At 38.2% G+C, this 16,153-nt stretch overlaps 1 protein-coding gene across 3 annotated transcripts in view; it reads left to right on the top strand.

Moving 5' to 3' along the window:
• The window catches only part of MAP3K20 (mitogen-activated protein kinase kinase kinase 20), a 124,274-nt gene that overhangs the window by 54,141 nt on the left and 53,980 nt on the right, over positions 1-16,153 (top strand). For all 3 annotated transcript variants that reach the window (XM_030580398.1, XM_030580399.1, XM_030580400.1), the window contains exons 6-9: positions 1,503-1,531; positions 1,633-1,770; positions 9,128-9,214; positions 13,001-13,075. In XM_030580398.1, the coding sequence (XP_030436258.1) occupies positions 1,503-1,531; positions 1,633-1,770; positions 9,128-9,214; positions 13,001-13,075 (329 nt within the window). The remainder of the gene's footprint in view (positions 1-1,502; positions 1,532-1,632; positions 1,771-9,127; positions 9,215-13,000; positions 13,076-16,153) is intronic.

Below are 16,153 nucleotides of genomic sequence, written 5' to 3'. Positions count from 1 at the left end.
ACACACCCTTACTGGTGTGCAGCAAGGTCTTGTTTTATCTTCTTTGCTCCATATGGGAAGGAGCTGCAACAAAACCTGGGACCCGGAATTCCTATTTTCCCCATCTCCCAAGTGGTACAAGTAATGACAACTTCTCTTTTCCTCCCTCGCCAGCCAGAGGAAAAGAGGGAGGTGGTGGAGTACTTAATACCCATCTGCTATATGCATTCCAAGAGAGATTGGTACGGTGGAACTCACTTAAAGGTGATAGACAACACAAAAGTCCTGAGATTGCACTGTTTTTTGCTTCTTCATGATGATGAATCCCTGGAACATTTTTTATTAAAAAATAAATCCAAAAATGTCTTTTCCCCCTGCTTATATTTTACATTAGATATTCAATTCACATCTTGTCTGCCCTGATTTTATCTCTGACTACAGAACTAGTGAAATGATGATGTCATAGGAGGCAAGAGGGTGAAGGTTGAGATGTGTAGTAGAGAATTTTTTTTTCAGTCAAACTCCTTGATTTTTCAGTTTTTGTTTGCAACTATTCAACTTTTCAGTAGCTAATTAATTTTGGAGATACTGGACATCTTTGTTAAAAGTTAAATACCCTCTGCCTCTTCAATTAAGGTGTTAGAGCTTACACTTTCCCAAGAGGTCTTTCAACAAAACCAGTAAAGACTGTACTTTACATTCCTGGTATTCTAAAGTAAATCAACAGAACAATAATTTTGACTAGGTGTTTGGAGGAAACCTTTGGGTGGCAGGGTGTCTGATGTTTTACATTATGATGGACGGTATGATTTCAGTTTTTTAAACATCTTTATCAGCTTACTATTTGCGTGGAAAGAAACTTTACTCTAAAGTGACACTTCAGTGTAAAAGGATTGAAAGTCCAACAATTCTGGACTTTCACTCCACTTTCACTGTAAGTGGACTTTGACTCTAACTGCATTGCCTATAAGCGGGTTTCACTGTGTTTGCTAATGTTCTGTAAAAGTTAGGGTAAAGGTGATTGTGGTAAGGGTATCTGTTGAAAAGTGTCACCGTGAAACTGAAAAATAATTCAAACATCACACTGAATTTTTGCCGACTTATTTGCAGCTAATGTCAATAAATGGATACATACAGTGGGTGAAATTGTACCCACAATTACAACTGTGCAAGGTGTTTGAGGAAATGTGTAAGGGAGGATTGAATTATAACTAAGGAATTAGTTGTAGCCTGTTTCTTTACTAATAAATGAAAATTTAATTTGCTATTAATAGACCTCTTTGTGGATTTTTTTCTAAAGCAGTTAGAGTTTATTCATAGACTTTCAGGTATTTGACAAGTCGTCTTCAAACACCTCCCAAGAAATCAAGAGAATTGTGTGTGCCAGTATATTCAAGTCCTGGATCAGTGTGGGATCATTTTTCTTTATGAAATGTCAACTGGTTTGCCATTAAGATGTTAATAACAAGATACATTGTTCTTTGTAATGTAATTTACTTACATTTTGTTTCTTGATTTTCCAGTTGTTATAGCTGCTGATGGAGTATTAAAGGTAGGAATATTTTAATTATTTTGAAGGTTTTGCAGCTGCTTTGCCTGATATCTTTGAAGTCAAATGAATGAGAAGTTGGCATTTATTGTTTGTTTTTGAAGATCTGTGATTTTGGTGCTTCAAGATTTCACCACCATACGACACACATGTCCTTGGTGGGTACCTTCCCTTGGATGGCTCCAGAAGTTATCCAGAGTCTCCCAGTGTCTGAAACATGTGACACTTATTCATACGGTGTGGTGAGTTGCTTTCATTTCTTTCTCTGCATTAATGGGGCACTGGCATAACTGAGTTAGTAGAATGTAAAATGTGAAAATAATGTTTCTAAATAAGGGCAATAGAGAAAGTTCACAAAATTTCATTTCAAACCAGTTTCATGTATTTTATAATTACAAGCTGAAAACTGATCGTATGAGCAATGTCTTGCATGCTTAGTAAGATAAGTATTTGATTAGAGTGTGCTGCCTTGCTAATCTGTGAAATGGAAACTGTATTTAAAATACTTTACCTATGTCAGGCGGCAGGAAAGAGTTAGTAAACAGTTTACAGTTTGTAGCTGTGTTGTGTTTGCAAAAGAATGGATATTAGTCTATCAGGAGCAACAGGTTATATTTTAGCAAGTTTATTAGAGAGGGTTGCCTAGAGTATTTCCATACAGTTGTGTGTCATGGAATTGGTTCAAGAAAAGTGGTTTTATGCCACTCTTCCACTCAGATTGCTGTAAGAGCCTGCTACAATCAAATGAGAACTGTTCTCAAAGGTAGAGAGGCCCTGTATAGAAAGGTTGGTAAAAGTTTTGTGGGTTCTGCCACGTATTTAAAGGGTAGGGAATAAGACTGCTTGTAAGCAAATAAATGTGTCAGTGAAGTTTGGGAATATAGGAATTCTTTCACCTCTGTTCCTACTCTGTGTCCTTGCAATCAATTTTGCATCGCCCCACAATTGAAGCTGACGGTACAGCAGAGAGTAGGGTTGTGTGTGTGTGTCAGTTTGTTAAAGGAGAGGACATGGCAGGAATTAACAAGTCCTTCCTGACATTTTTGTCAGGTTTTTCTTAATCAGTAATATTTTAAGCCAACTCCCCTACCCATTCATCATGAAAGTGATGACCTAATGGAAGAGTTAAAAAAAACCTATGCTGGTAGATCCAAAACTATAGTCTGACTTAATTGAGCGAAGACATATACAGTACTAGGATGTAAGCTAGTAAACGTAAATGTTAATGTAAGCGGTTATTGAAAACAATAAAATATTTCCTTTTGAAGGGAAGCATTTCAGTTCCAAATAGGGAAGAAAAAAAAAAAAGAAAAGAAATTCCAAGCTAGTTCTAGAATTTTCTAGTTCAAAAGTTGTTACAGCTTAGTCAAGTATTGCACAAACCCTAGGAGCATTTAGTTGGTTATTTTCCCTGTGTATAAACAGTAAAAATCATTTGCTAATTCTGTGATTGTAGGTAAAACTCAGAGAACTTACAGTATAGCCATATGCTAGCCAGTTCACTATTAGTTAAATATTTTAATACAATAACCTGCCCACAAAATGGTTTTGCATCTGTATACAGAGTTACATTGGCCTGTGCCGTGTTGTCTTATAGCGATGCTTCAGTGTGCATAATAATATGTGATCCATATGGCTGTTTTATCATTCATATGTATTTTGGAGACTAATATGGACACCACCAATGTTTTAGAATTTTTAAATACTGTCATTGGGTGCACCACTCACTGCTTGTCTGGCATCTCCTCCTGGTCACTCAGGGGATTAGCTCTCAAGGTTGATGCCCCTTTCTGTTGTCACACCCCATCACATTGTCTCTCTCTCCCAGATCTGCAGCCCCACTCTCGTCCCAGGAACCGCAGCGTCCTCTTTTGACTTAGTCCTCCAGCTAGGTCACTCAGCATTCCCCTTTCTGGGGTACAATCCTTCAGTTCCCTGTCATTACCATAGTGACCCAGGCAGTCTTCCCATTCACTGCCCTGCCGGTTTATGCCATGCCCTCGGTGGCTGGTAGGGGAAGCCAGATCCGCCCTCTACTCCACGTTCTAGTCCAAGGACCCTCAACCCAGCAGTTGTGGGCTTTTCTCTCCCAGCCCTCACTGCTCCTTCTCTGGACTGCTTCCTACAACGCCTTGTTCCCCTCCTTATGTTGGATGTACAAGCTCCAAACCTTCCACTCTGTTCTCAGGGAGTGACTGCCCTTTCCCTGCACCATCTGTTGCCAGCTTTCTGGCTTTATAGGCCCCACCTGTTCCTGCACAACTGAAGCTGATTGCAATCAGCTCCTTGACTCTTCCTCCAGCTGTTATTAATAGGCCTATCTGGCCATCTTAACCCCTTCCAGTCCTGTGTGGGATGGCCACCCCATCACAGACACCTATGACGTGAGCCACCCTGATGTTATTCCAGCTTTCCACCCCTCTAGCACCATTGATTTCAATGTAGATATTCAGGTGTAAACATGGAGTAATGCAGTGGTGAATCAGACTCTTGCAAAATACAGTGGTCCAGATTCTCAGCTGGGAATTACTGACTTAGCAAAGAATTTGTCTTAGTATATCTTTGAAAGTTGGAATTCTCCTCAGCTAAACTTTTAGACTAGTAGTGAATATGCTTAAAGGCTAAGAATTAAAAGCTTGGAAAAAGTAAATCTCTTGCTCTAACAATGATTTTATCTATAAAAACAAGTTTTGAACAGTCTACTATCAAAGTGTAACACTTACCAGTGGCCTTTGTGCTAGACAGACAAATCTGCTTTTCTTCAGCTGAAGTTCTGATAACAAAGAGCGGGATCCTTTTCAAATGTAAACTAGTGAGATGCTAGGAAAGGGCATTTGTTTGCAGAATCTGTAGTCTTCCCCACTCACCCCCCCCCATGGGTTTTCTTTCTATAAACTATTATGTGGCTGTGAATGTTGTTTGTTATGTAAGAAAGCCTCTTCCCATCAAATGACCAATCATTTCTGTCACCACTTAGGCCTAAGTCTTTCCTCAGGTGAGCTCAACTTCCCTACTTGCAAATGGGTCATATTGAATTAGAAAGGATCTCTCAGATATTGCATTCCAGTATTTAGAGTAATTTGTTCTGCTCTTCATGGTTTCCAAATTCTCCCTTTGGGATTTTAGTAAATTATTTCATAAGGCTGACTAACAACTAAAACCAAATGTTCCAACTGATTTGTCCAGACACAAACATAGGTCTTGGATTTTCTCTGAGCTACCCAATGACTCAGTTTCCTAAACCAAATCCATACTACTCTAAACAGTGGATGCTAATTATCAGAATCTATCAACCTAAATTTTTAGTCACAAAGATCAAGTTTCTTTGCAATGTCATCATGTGTTGTACAGACTGTAATTCTTCACTTGTCTAGCTGCTTTGAAAATGCTTGTGGAATAATGATGTTTGCTCTTTAAAACAGCCATAGCTGTTTTGAAATTGTAAAGAAATACACTCAGAACACTATATTTTATCCTAGCTCAACAGAATGCCATTTGGAGTATATTGTTTATGTATTAATTATACGGGTTTATGCAGTGTCTTTCATAGTTGAGATATTTAAGCACTTATAAAATCAATTAATTAAATACTGTGTAGAGGCTGTGAAGTTAAATGCAGCCACCATTGGCAATAGCTCACACATTGCCCTGGATGTGAGAACTTATTTTATTTTTAGAGGGAATGTTGGCCCAGCATACTGGGGTTATCCCATACTCTTTTTGAAAAGAATTATAGGATCTTAACTTCTATTTGGATAGGTGCAGAGAGTTGCTGGACTAATCTCATTGTCAGGTCTCATACAAAGGCCCTTTACCTGTAGTAGCACAACACCATCACCCTTCCTGCTGCACTTCTTCAAACCCTGGTTATGAGTTCAAGTCAATAGGAGAGCTGTGCAAAACTATCTGTGTTCTGTTTTCTACCTGTTGTTTTCACCAAGGAGTTGAAGAAAGAATGAAAAATTGTTTACTTTTCTTAAATTACTAAATTGTGACTTCCCCTAGCCTGCTTTTCTGGCACTCAGAGTTTTTTACCAGTTTCATTCTCATGTGAAATTTATACTATCTTTCAGATGAAATGGTAACAAGTTTAACACAGACTCTTTAACTAGTTGAAGTGGAGGTCTATTTACCTGGTAACAGGAGGCATGTAGAACATGTAAGCACAGTCTCAGCCATAGAAGTTGTGAAGCAGTTTGATCCTTACATATATTTTAGTTTATTTTTATTAAACATCTTAAAATTATATATTTAATATAAAATAACACTTCAAAACCATACTGAATCATTTTTATATGACCTCATCCAGCTTAACTCAAGGCTAGTATTAAGTATCTTTGGATGGCAGCATCTACAGCTCCCATCAGATGGAAGAATGGATCATTCCAAAATCTTCAGCAGAGCTTAAAGAGGCTGAGGAAAGAGGATCTGAGAAGACCCCATTCCACCTTCAAAATCCCTTCTTTCATTTTGCTCTCTCTAAAAGCAATATTCGAACAATTACATTCAGGATTGACTGCTATGCTGAAACCCTCTCCGTGAAAACAAACTTTTACAGGTAGCATGGATTAAAAGGGATATCCTCATTTATTTGGTCTTCCATTATCCACATTCCAGACCTAGCCACTACTGACTAGTGTAATGGTCTCTTCTAAGGCTTGTCTGAACACACAGTTATTCCTGATTAGCAATCATTGATAAACTCCTTGTGTGAACACCGTTATTCCAGAATAAGTTTAACGCTAAACAGGAACAAGGCAGTCTTAATAAGAGTTTCCAAAATGGAGTTTATCAAGGGTAATTAATCAGAGATAACTCCATATATAGAAAGCCCTTCACAAAAAGAAAAAATGACAGTTTGAGGTTGACATGTGCTAGAGTCAACATGAAAGTTGTCCTGGGCCTGGTCTTTTTGAAGACTCTCTTACAAAAAATCCCCTGTTGTTGCTATTGCCATTTCAAAGCCAGAGTGGCAGCAAGGGGCAGAGCTCTCGTGTAGACAAGGTACCAGTGGCCATCAGTATTTTAATTATTGTTTTAATTTTAATTCAGATGCTCTGAGCGAAAATAGACAATACGGTACTTAAACTGCTGGCAGCTCCCTGGAGTCCTGTCTGTACTAGGTTTCCCAGCATAACTGCCCCCAGTGGAGCTGAACTTGGAATAACAGTGGGAATTTTTAGCAACTAAGTAATGTTGGGAAAGTATTTGAAACTTTCTGAAGAAGACAATCACACTCTTGCTCTTCATTTCATGTCCTCCTCCCCATATGTTCACTTTTTCTCTATTTGTTCAGAGGAAGGAGACTGAGTTCTCTAGGAACCACAATTTGCAAACCTCTGCCATAAATCCTTTTATGTATAGTTCTCTGAACTTTGTCTAGTTAGACTACTACCCTCTGCAGTTTTGGTTTCACGTTGACTAACAGTCCAGTATAACCAATTCATAAGACTGTGTTGAAATTCTTTCAAAAACAAGGCAATGAAAATGTTATCATGGAGCTCCAGCTTGGTGGGAAAATCTTTATCTAGATTGTTGACTTGACTATGAAATTGGCATCACTGACAAAGCATTGTTTTCAGTAAATCTTTTGGAATAAACACAAAGACTTATGAGACTCAAGTTCCTCATCTTTCGGCTTTCTAATGCTACTAGTGAACCATAGGATACTAAAAGGGAATTCTTCCTACTTTTCTCAGATTCCTTGCTCTCTTCTGGATTATGAAGTATAGTTTGGAGTATTTGGAGCTAATACAGTTGGGTTAGGAAACCAGTGAGCTGTACAAGACAATGGAAATAAAAGTAAAAATGGCATCATAAAGGAATTCAGTGGAAAATGTTCTGTGGAAACTTATGTGCGTGAATGGAAACATACAACCACTACCTGTTGTGTGAGAGAAGCAAAATTGTCTTCTTTTCCAGCTACAGGCTTTTGGTGATGTACAAAACCTACGTATTTCAATATGTAACATTGTTCACCTGAAGAATTTTAAGTAATATTTTACAATTCTAGCCATTCTTATACATTTGATGTGTGATCTTTAGTAAGATTCCCTGTGAGGTTTTGTAGTACATAAGGCACAATAGTCTACAGTTATACAGATGAGATAGTTCTGCGATTCTGTTCACCTGCATAATTTGGTGGCTTTTGTTTTATGCTGACCACTTATTGGGGTATCTGAGCTTCATGGCTATACCAAATCAGTTACTTATTTTGCAGTTAAATTCTCTTATTTTCCTCAGCCGTACCAGCTGATGTGTGGTAACTGGAATAACAAATTGAGGTGTATTTTCCTTCTTCTAAAGGGAATGAATTGAGCCATACACGGGACTGGGTATCTGAATGAATACTTTCCCTTGAAAATTTTTAATAAAATGACTTCTTCTAAGATACTTTAACCTTTATTAATCAGGTTCTGGCTCAAACAGAATTATTCAGCTGCTCTTTTGATATAGCACCCTGTTCATTTGATTTTTTTGCTTGAGCAGTGTCTGCCAATACTCTTGTATGTTCCTACTAATTGCCTTCAAAGTTGGCCATAATTCATTGAAAATGATGTAACTTGAATAAGCCTGAGTACTTGCCCAAATAGCAGGGATATCAAGATTATACAAGGTGCTTGGAACTTTTGGCTAAGTGGTCAATAAATGTTGGCCCCTTTTTTGGTGTGTTTTGAGCTGAAGAAAAAAGTTTATATATATTTTTTCATATCTGTATCAAGAGATGCATATATGAAGTTCGAGAGTAGTAGATACATATATGAATGGAGACAAGAGTGACTTTTAACTTGTTGAACTCCAATATTATGTCTCTATAGTAGAAAAAGATGTTGGGTTTATTGATTCTTAGTTCTTTTGGTGATGTTGATATCATTTTTACAAAGTAGTTGAGATTCTCAGATTCTCATTTGATGTAATGAGTTGGTGCAATATATGCATAAATGTTACATGTATACACAGAGAGAGGAGATCGTCCCATGTCTGAAGATAAAGTATTGTTGTAGGGAGATTAAAGATAAAATATTAATATCCGATATCTGCTTTACCACTTAGTTTAATATCATCACAAACTTGTTGACAGCAACAATTATTATATTACTTAAAAAGTATATTTTGGGTTGGGTGTTTTGTTATAGGTGTATCTCAGAAGCTAAAAACATATTGGCTCAGATAGTGATTACTAAGAGGTGCCATTTGTAGTTGTGGACATTGTAGAAATGTTTAAAAATGTAGAATTATTGTAATGAAAAGGTTTGTCTAGTTGGGGTTGGGGAGAAAGAGTTCACTATCTTGCAAGGCTGAACCACCATTTTATGGTATAAAGAAAGAAGAGAATATTTCCTATGGATTTCACAAAATAGCAGTCACTGGGCCCCACACAATCCAGTTTTTTATTTGGTTTTGTTTTAGAGAAAAAAACCCAGAAATACTAAAATTAATTTAATGAGAGGATCTTGCACACAAACATTTGTCCAAGTTACTACAAATTGGATCTGGTTGCCGATTAATTGGATACAGATAGTGCTGTATCAGGGTTTAATGATGTATTTAAAATACCAAGTACAGAAATAAAAATTCTTTTCTTTTTTTCTGCTCCAGGTTCTCTGGGAGATGCTAACAAGGGAGGTCCCCTTTAAAGGCTTGGAAGGATTACAAGTAGCTTGGCTCGTAGTGGAAAAAAACGAGGTAAGACTACGTTTCTACATTCAGGTACATAGATCAGAAAACAGTATTGGGGTTTTGCAAAAGACTTTTTCATCTTCTTCAAATTGAAAGTAAGTTCACGCGTATGGAAAGATTAGCAGTAGGAGCTAACACAAAGGGTCAAAGTGATGTTATTCCTCATGAATGGACCCTTTACATCTAATTGTTGCAGCTTCACGTTGTGATGCTGTAGATCAAAAATTGTACAAGTACTGTACTAGTTTCTCAGTCTCAATTGTAAAACCTAGGGGTTTGTTCTTAGTGATGAAAGAAGCCATTGCGTCCAAGGTAGGGGAACAGTTTAACTCCATCTCCTGCGTTTAGGACATCTTTTTACTGGCCGGGAGTTGATATATCTGTAAGAGACCTTCAGCTACTTCAACTTAACTCTCCCAGCAGGAGTCACTATAGTACAAGAAACTGCCGCTTAGATGAGAATTTCAAAAATAAAAGAAGAAAAAATAGTTTAAAAAAAAGAGAGAAATTACAGTTTTGCCACCTACGTTCAACACTACATTGAAGATGAGCTCCTCACTGGTATTGGCAAGGCTGTGGCATAGCTGCAAGCTTCCTCATGCAGAGTCTTTCCATTTCAAAAGAACTTCAGTGGTGTAAACACCGTTTGTACAGTGTCCCCAGCCTCGCTTTTCTTCTTCCCACAAATTGAGGCTTTCAGTTAGTTGGGCATGTGAGCTATATGTCTGAACACATGGTTCTTTGATATCAAAGACAGTAACTACATTTAAAAAAACATTTAAAGTTGGGACTGTGCCACACACAGACAAGCATGGAAATCTCAGTTAAGAGGAAACCTCTACTATCCAGACACAGTGGACGTTTGGGTAACATTATAATACAACCCAGTATCTCTACAGTACACTTTTATATCCTTATATACAAACTGTTTCCCAAAATACTTAAATAAAATAGAGTTAAATATTAAATAGTAGAGGGAGAGACAAATGAAGAGGGAAACTCTTTGTATTTTTTTTTAGTTCTGTTTGGGGACCGGATTGGTTCCACTCACTGTCGAAGTGTGTGAGATGTCCAGATTAGTTGGAAATGCTACATTAATAGAGAGAAGCCTTATGAATTCCGCCTTCTACAGAATAATATTTTCAGAACAGGAAACATAACAGGATTCCTTCTCCCATTATGGGAAAAGCCTCATACAGCTAATGCCAAGTTATTTTGGGGAGAGAGACCAGAAACTTTTCCATATACTGTATATGGCATTCCTGTGCATATCAAGTACACAGGTTTATGCAGGATCTGCCATACAATACCAGACCCTTTAAAATTTGGTGAAGAGAATTGATCTTCATCTGAAAGATGTTAAAGGGTACAAATATATTTCCTCATGGTTTTCCAAAGCAACGCACTATTAAAATATATTATCAGCAAAATGTGGGCATGACATGCTGCCTTACTACAGCCAGAAGAAACTTAAGAAAAAACGAGTGTCCTTCATGAACTTCTCAGTACTAGATGTTAGTTGCAACAGGATGGTAGTGTCTCTTACGCAGTCTTCCTTCCTAAGTGGTGCAATAAACGGATTGACACTGACAGTTTAACCTCACAGGTTATTTTTTAAATCTGATCACAATCTATTGAATGTGCCTAACACAGTCCTGCAAAATAACAGTCCTGCAAAATATTCACTTGTTCTCCTATTCCTCTCTTCTCCAACAGAACTAAAATGGAATGTATGTCTCTCACAGTAAGTAAATAAATATAAAGGGGCAGGTTCTTCTCTCAAATAAACCAGTGCAAATGCTATTGGTGTCAATGGGGTTGCATAGGTGTGATCCCTATGCAATTAAACACACTGTTGATCCAATCTGCATTCTTCTCCCTCTGAAAAGTCATTGGAGAACTCCCCATAAAAGTCAGTGCAGAACTGGGTCTAAAGCATAATCACTGAGGGCAAAGATCAACCCGATGCAAAGGGAGTTCCTAAGAGGTTAAGTAGGACTTCAGTGGTGCCTGGTCTGGTTTGGGTCCTCTGCACAAAGGTGAATTTCATCCTGCTCGAATATTTTCCATTTTAATCCAGACCTGCCCCACTCCCAATGTAATGCTCAAATTATGGTTGGCATTAGCTCATGACAAATTAGTACTGAGAAATATCTTTTTTATTACAGTATGATAGCCTTGGAATATGCTACCTATATATTGCGTGACAAATTACATTCTGCACACATAAGACAGATGTAATTGATGATTACATGTCTCCTGGTAACCTATTTTCCATCTACTTGAACAGTGAGGGTTAAAGACAAATGCCATAGCAAGACTAGCAGACATATTTTTAGGCAAATGACTTGACTGAGTATCAAATGGCAGTGCAATTTGTTCATGCACTATAGGAATTTCAGTGTATTTTTTGTGCAGAAAGCTTTTTCACCGGCAATGCATTATTTTAATAATTACACTCCATTAATGTCTTTACTGTGTATCTCATGTTTCCAGTTTTTGTCTTGTTTAAATGTTTATGCAGACAAATTTGTTGTACTCCTAGTTTGGCATGCTGTGGCTCATGTGGCTTTGCAGGTCACGTTGCAATAATATAATGGTATAATTTGATACAACTTGCTCTGCTTTACTTGTGCAGTGCCAGAATTAGTGCAGCAAAGTGCCTGGGGTAGCAGGTTGGTTTGAATGGAACTATAATATCTTGGTTAGATCATCTTTATATGCCTCTGTCCTGTTTATAGCACTAGAGAATCATTTTTCCATCTTGGCCTCTCAGATTTCTAGGTCCTTCCAGATCCTCCAATGAAGAACCATTCTGTTGTGCATTTACATATCTATTTTAGTTGGTATCAAACATCTGAAGTCAGTTAACTGAGAGCCCAGTGGTATCTCCTTATAAATGTAATGCGATAAAGATACTTATTTAATCAAATGTAGTGGGATTGGGTTTGAATCTTTCCAGACTGGAGAAAGAGTTGCAATTTAAAAGAGTTGCCTCTAGGATGGCCTATCTTAGATATCTTTCTAATTCTCTACAAAGGAAACCAACTTGATTTAGAACTGGTTCCCTATTGCAGCAGTCCCTGGTTATAACCTGCAGTTAATTGTTTTAGTACTGGCCTTCTTCAGCCCCTAATATACAAGTTCTCTTTGATCCTTGAGTTCTTTTTTTGTACTACTGATATCACAGTTACTCAATCTGACCACAGCTTCATGAAACTTATCTCATAGCAATCTCTTTTTTATTTTATTTTTTAACGTCATCACCTCCTCAGACAATGCAATGTGTATTTCAGCTATTTCTTTGTAAAATCAAAAGTGATTTTAGTAAAATATTGCTGGATTACTTTATGTGGGAGAAAGGGGTTAAGTTTTCTCCCACATTACATTTATATTGAGGTACATCTGTGGACTCCCAGTAATGCAGTTAATTCGATCTAACATTTAATATTCATTTGTGAGACTTTCCATGGGCTTGCCTCATTTGATCTATTGGGCACTTGTTAGTTTTTTAACCTACTCTGTTTGAATATTTGCTCCACCCTTTCCTTATGGGTCTGTTAACTGTACCTGTCCATGGTGTCTTCTTTTGGATTTTGTACATTGATCCTCAATTATGGAGTTTTGTCATGCTGGCCTTTTTTCTGTTAATGGTTATTTTGAACAATTGTGTAATCTTTTTGCTTGAAACATCAAATGACCAGTCTTTTAGAAAGTATTAAGACTAAACCATTAAGAAAAATAAAATGCTCTTTGCTTTCATTTAACTGGTGAATCCTTTATCCATTGCAGAGATTAACCATTCCAAGCAGTTGTCCCAGAAGTTTTGCAGAACTGATGCATCAGTGTTGGGAAGCTGATTCAAAGGTAATTTCATTTATTGTGTACACGTTAAATGTACCTATTTCTTTTTCATCTTCATCATTTTGGTATGCAAGTCTTATTTTGTAGGGCACAGCTGGCCTATTACTGCTGCTGCAAACCAATTCAAAACTGTTAGCTAGGACTCTTCATTATGATCATGATCATCTAGAACATATTTATGGCCGGATGCCTCTCTTGCCTTCTAAAGCCAGACCTGTTTAGGGAAGTCAGCATTGGAATACTGACTGGAACAGCTGTGCATAGGGTAGGATGGAAGAACTAATACATTTTTTCTGTAACTTAATTAAAAAATAGTTTAGTTTTATGTATAAAACAAATTTTCTTCATAAAATTATTTCTTTACAGATGTCCCAAAGCAGTTGCACGTATAATGTAAAAATGTCTGATTCTGATACCCTAAGCACACTGGGAGCACTTGCAACATAAGTTCCTTCATAGTGTTAATAAGGATGGCAGAATAAGCCCTAAATTAATATGAAAACAGAATAAAAAAGCAACTTCAAGAAGAGTTGTTATATCAAGCTAGTAAACCTTTGCACCTGTTTAACTGCCTGTGTGGGGGTAACTAAAGGAGTAATTAAAATGAATATTTACTAAGAAAAGGCTCATATAGATGATGGGAAATGTCCATTTTTAGTTCAGTCCACTGCCCAATTCTGTTGTACAGCAAATTAGTTGGAAAGAGACCTATGGAGGTAACTGGAAAACAGTTCATAATGGTGTCAGCTTTGTTATCAAATATGAGCAGGCATTTTCTTCTCCTGTGAAGATAGTTAAGGAAGGAAAATGATATTGCTTTACTCAGTTTGGTAGGGTCAGAATTCTGGTCCCATTGAAGTGAATAGGAGTTTTGCCACTCCTTCAGTGGGACCAGGATTTGTTCCTGGATGAAATGGCAACTTTAAAGCTAGATCGCCTTGTCGCTTGGAAAGAACCTTAGAGGGAGACTGAAGGAAGAAAACCTTCTTTGTAGAGTTTTCCCCAGATTGTTCTGTGGGGGACAAGGCATGTTCTCTCATTGAATGAATGGAGGGTTCTGTCCCTCAAGATCCTTGAGATCCACCAGCAATATGGTGCCTTCCAAATGAAGACTCTGTCCCTCTTTACTGCAGACTTTTTAGCTCCCTCCAGTTTCCCATGAAGGGAGTCCCTTAGTTCATAGACAGTTCTGGGGAGAAGTTAATGCAGCATCATCCTGCTTTTCTGGAAATTGCTGGAGCATAACAACCATTTCCTTAGACCACTCCCTCGTGAGACACAGATCTCCAGAGATGATGCTGAGAGGGCAATTAACCCCTTCTGCTGTAAAAGAGGAGAGAGCTGGACATGGAGGGACTCTCTGCATAGGAATCTAAGGGTGACAGCCTAGCCCCTAGTTATAAACGGTTCTTCTGAAATGTTGGTGGCCAACTTGTTTGTTGTTAAAGTCATTGCTTCAGAGGGAATATATAGTGCAGGGATTGGCAACTTTTGGCACGTGGCTTACCAGGGTAAGCACCCTGGCGGGCCAGGCCAGTTTGTTTACCTGCTGCATCCACAGGTTCAGCGGATCACGGCTCCCACTGCCTGCGGTTTGTCACTCCAGGCCAACGGGGGCTGCGGAAAGCGGTGCGGGCTGAAGGATGTACTGGCCGCCGCTTCCCGCAGCCCCCGTTGGCCTGGAATGGCAAGCCAGTGGGAGCTGCAATCAACCGAACCTGCGGACCCAGCAGGTAAAAAACCAGCCTGCCAGGGTGCTTACCCTGGCGAGCCACATGCCAGAGGTTGCCAATCACTGATATAGTGCAATCCTTGTTATAGACTACTTTGACCTTATTGTAATACTGCAATATGCATCGCCCCTGTGATTTCCTGTGAGTAGTCTGTCAGTTTTTAGTCTTTGCTTTCAATTTTATAGAATTTGTTACTATTTGAAGAAAATTATCTATCCCATTGCATTGAAATTATTATGAATAAAACATGCATAGAGGAAATTTATTTATATAATAAAACCTATAAATTAAAGTAACTTTACTAAAGTGCTTTTTACATTAAAAAGACAATTTATGTGCTAAGTATTAATAATGATTATTAAAGAGCACCTCCAATAGGCAACTACTTGTCTTAGACAACCACTTTCAAGTGTCCCCATCTCTAACTAGATAACCGATTTTTCTAGGATATTAGAAAGTTGCTTCCATTGCTTCCACAAGCTTTCTCCCTATTGATCTCTTTATTTACTAGAGATGTTTACCTTAAAACAGGGTCTTGTATTTCTTACAGTTTCATATGTTTCTACAGCTTATCCCCCCACCTAATCTGGGACATCATAAATTATTAGAAATACGATTACTATCTGAGGTTTGGGAACTGGAGAGGTAGTAGAAACAGGTGAAGTAGTAGAATCAAAGGTCCTGTTTTCATACAAACATGCCAAGTAATAAACACTGAGTGAAGGGAAACACTGAAAATATTAGCCAGAATTAATTGTAATTGGAATTTCTTTTATAAAGTGTTTCCATGAGGCATTGAGATGTAAGGCTCAAGATTTTTAAAAGTGACTAATGATTTTCGGTGCCCAACTTGAGACCTCTTTCAGGAGTCTTGTTTTCAGAAAGTGCTGAGCACCCACTGTCTGAAAAGAAGGTATTTCAAACTGGGCACCCCAAATCACTAGTCGCTTTTCCACGTCTTAGCCAAAGTCCTCAGTCTATGCTTACATTGTTTTTATTAAATTAAAATGTACCTTCCCCTTTAAAAAGAAAATCAGTGTAGGCCTGTTGCCTCCTTCTGGCTCTAGACAAAATCTCATTTACCCTCAAGAGAAAAGCTGTTGCCAAGGCTCATTCAGGTACCTACCATGCCTGTAAAATAGTTGGTGTTCACATGCACAGATGCACAAGCATTCCCAGTACTGTTGTGAATGTCGACTTGGAACAAAGTTTTGACAACTCCTGTGGCTGTCCTGTTCACTGCTTGCCAGGGAACTGATGGGCAGGATCACCCGGGAGAATAACATGAGGGGGAAAGGAGTCCAGGAGAGCTCGCTGTATTTTAAAGAATCCTTATTGAGGCTGCAGG

Source organism: Gopherus evgoodei, chromosome 11, assembly GCF_007399415.2.
Source record: "Gopherus evgoodei ecotype Sinaloan lineage chromosome 11, rGopEvg1_v1.p, whole genome shotgun sequence".
Taxonomy (NCBI): domain Eukaryota; kingdom Metazoa; phylum Chordata; order Testudines; family Testudinidae; genus Gopherus; species Gopherus evgoodei.
This window is presented reverse-complemented; position numbering and strand designations above follow the sequence as displayed.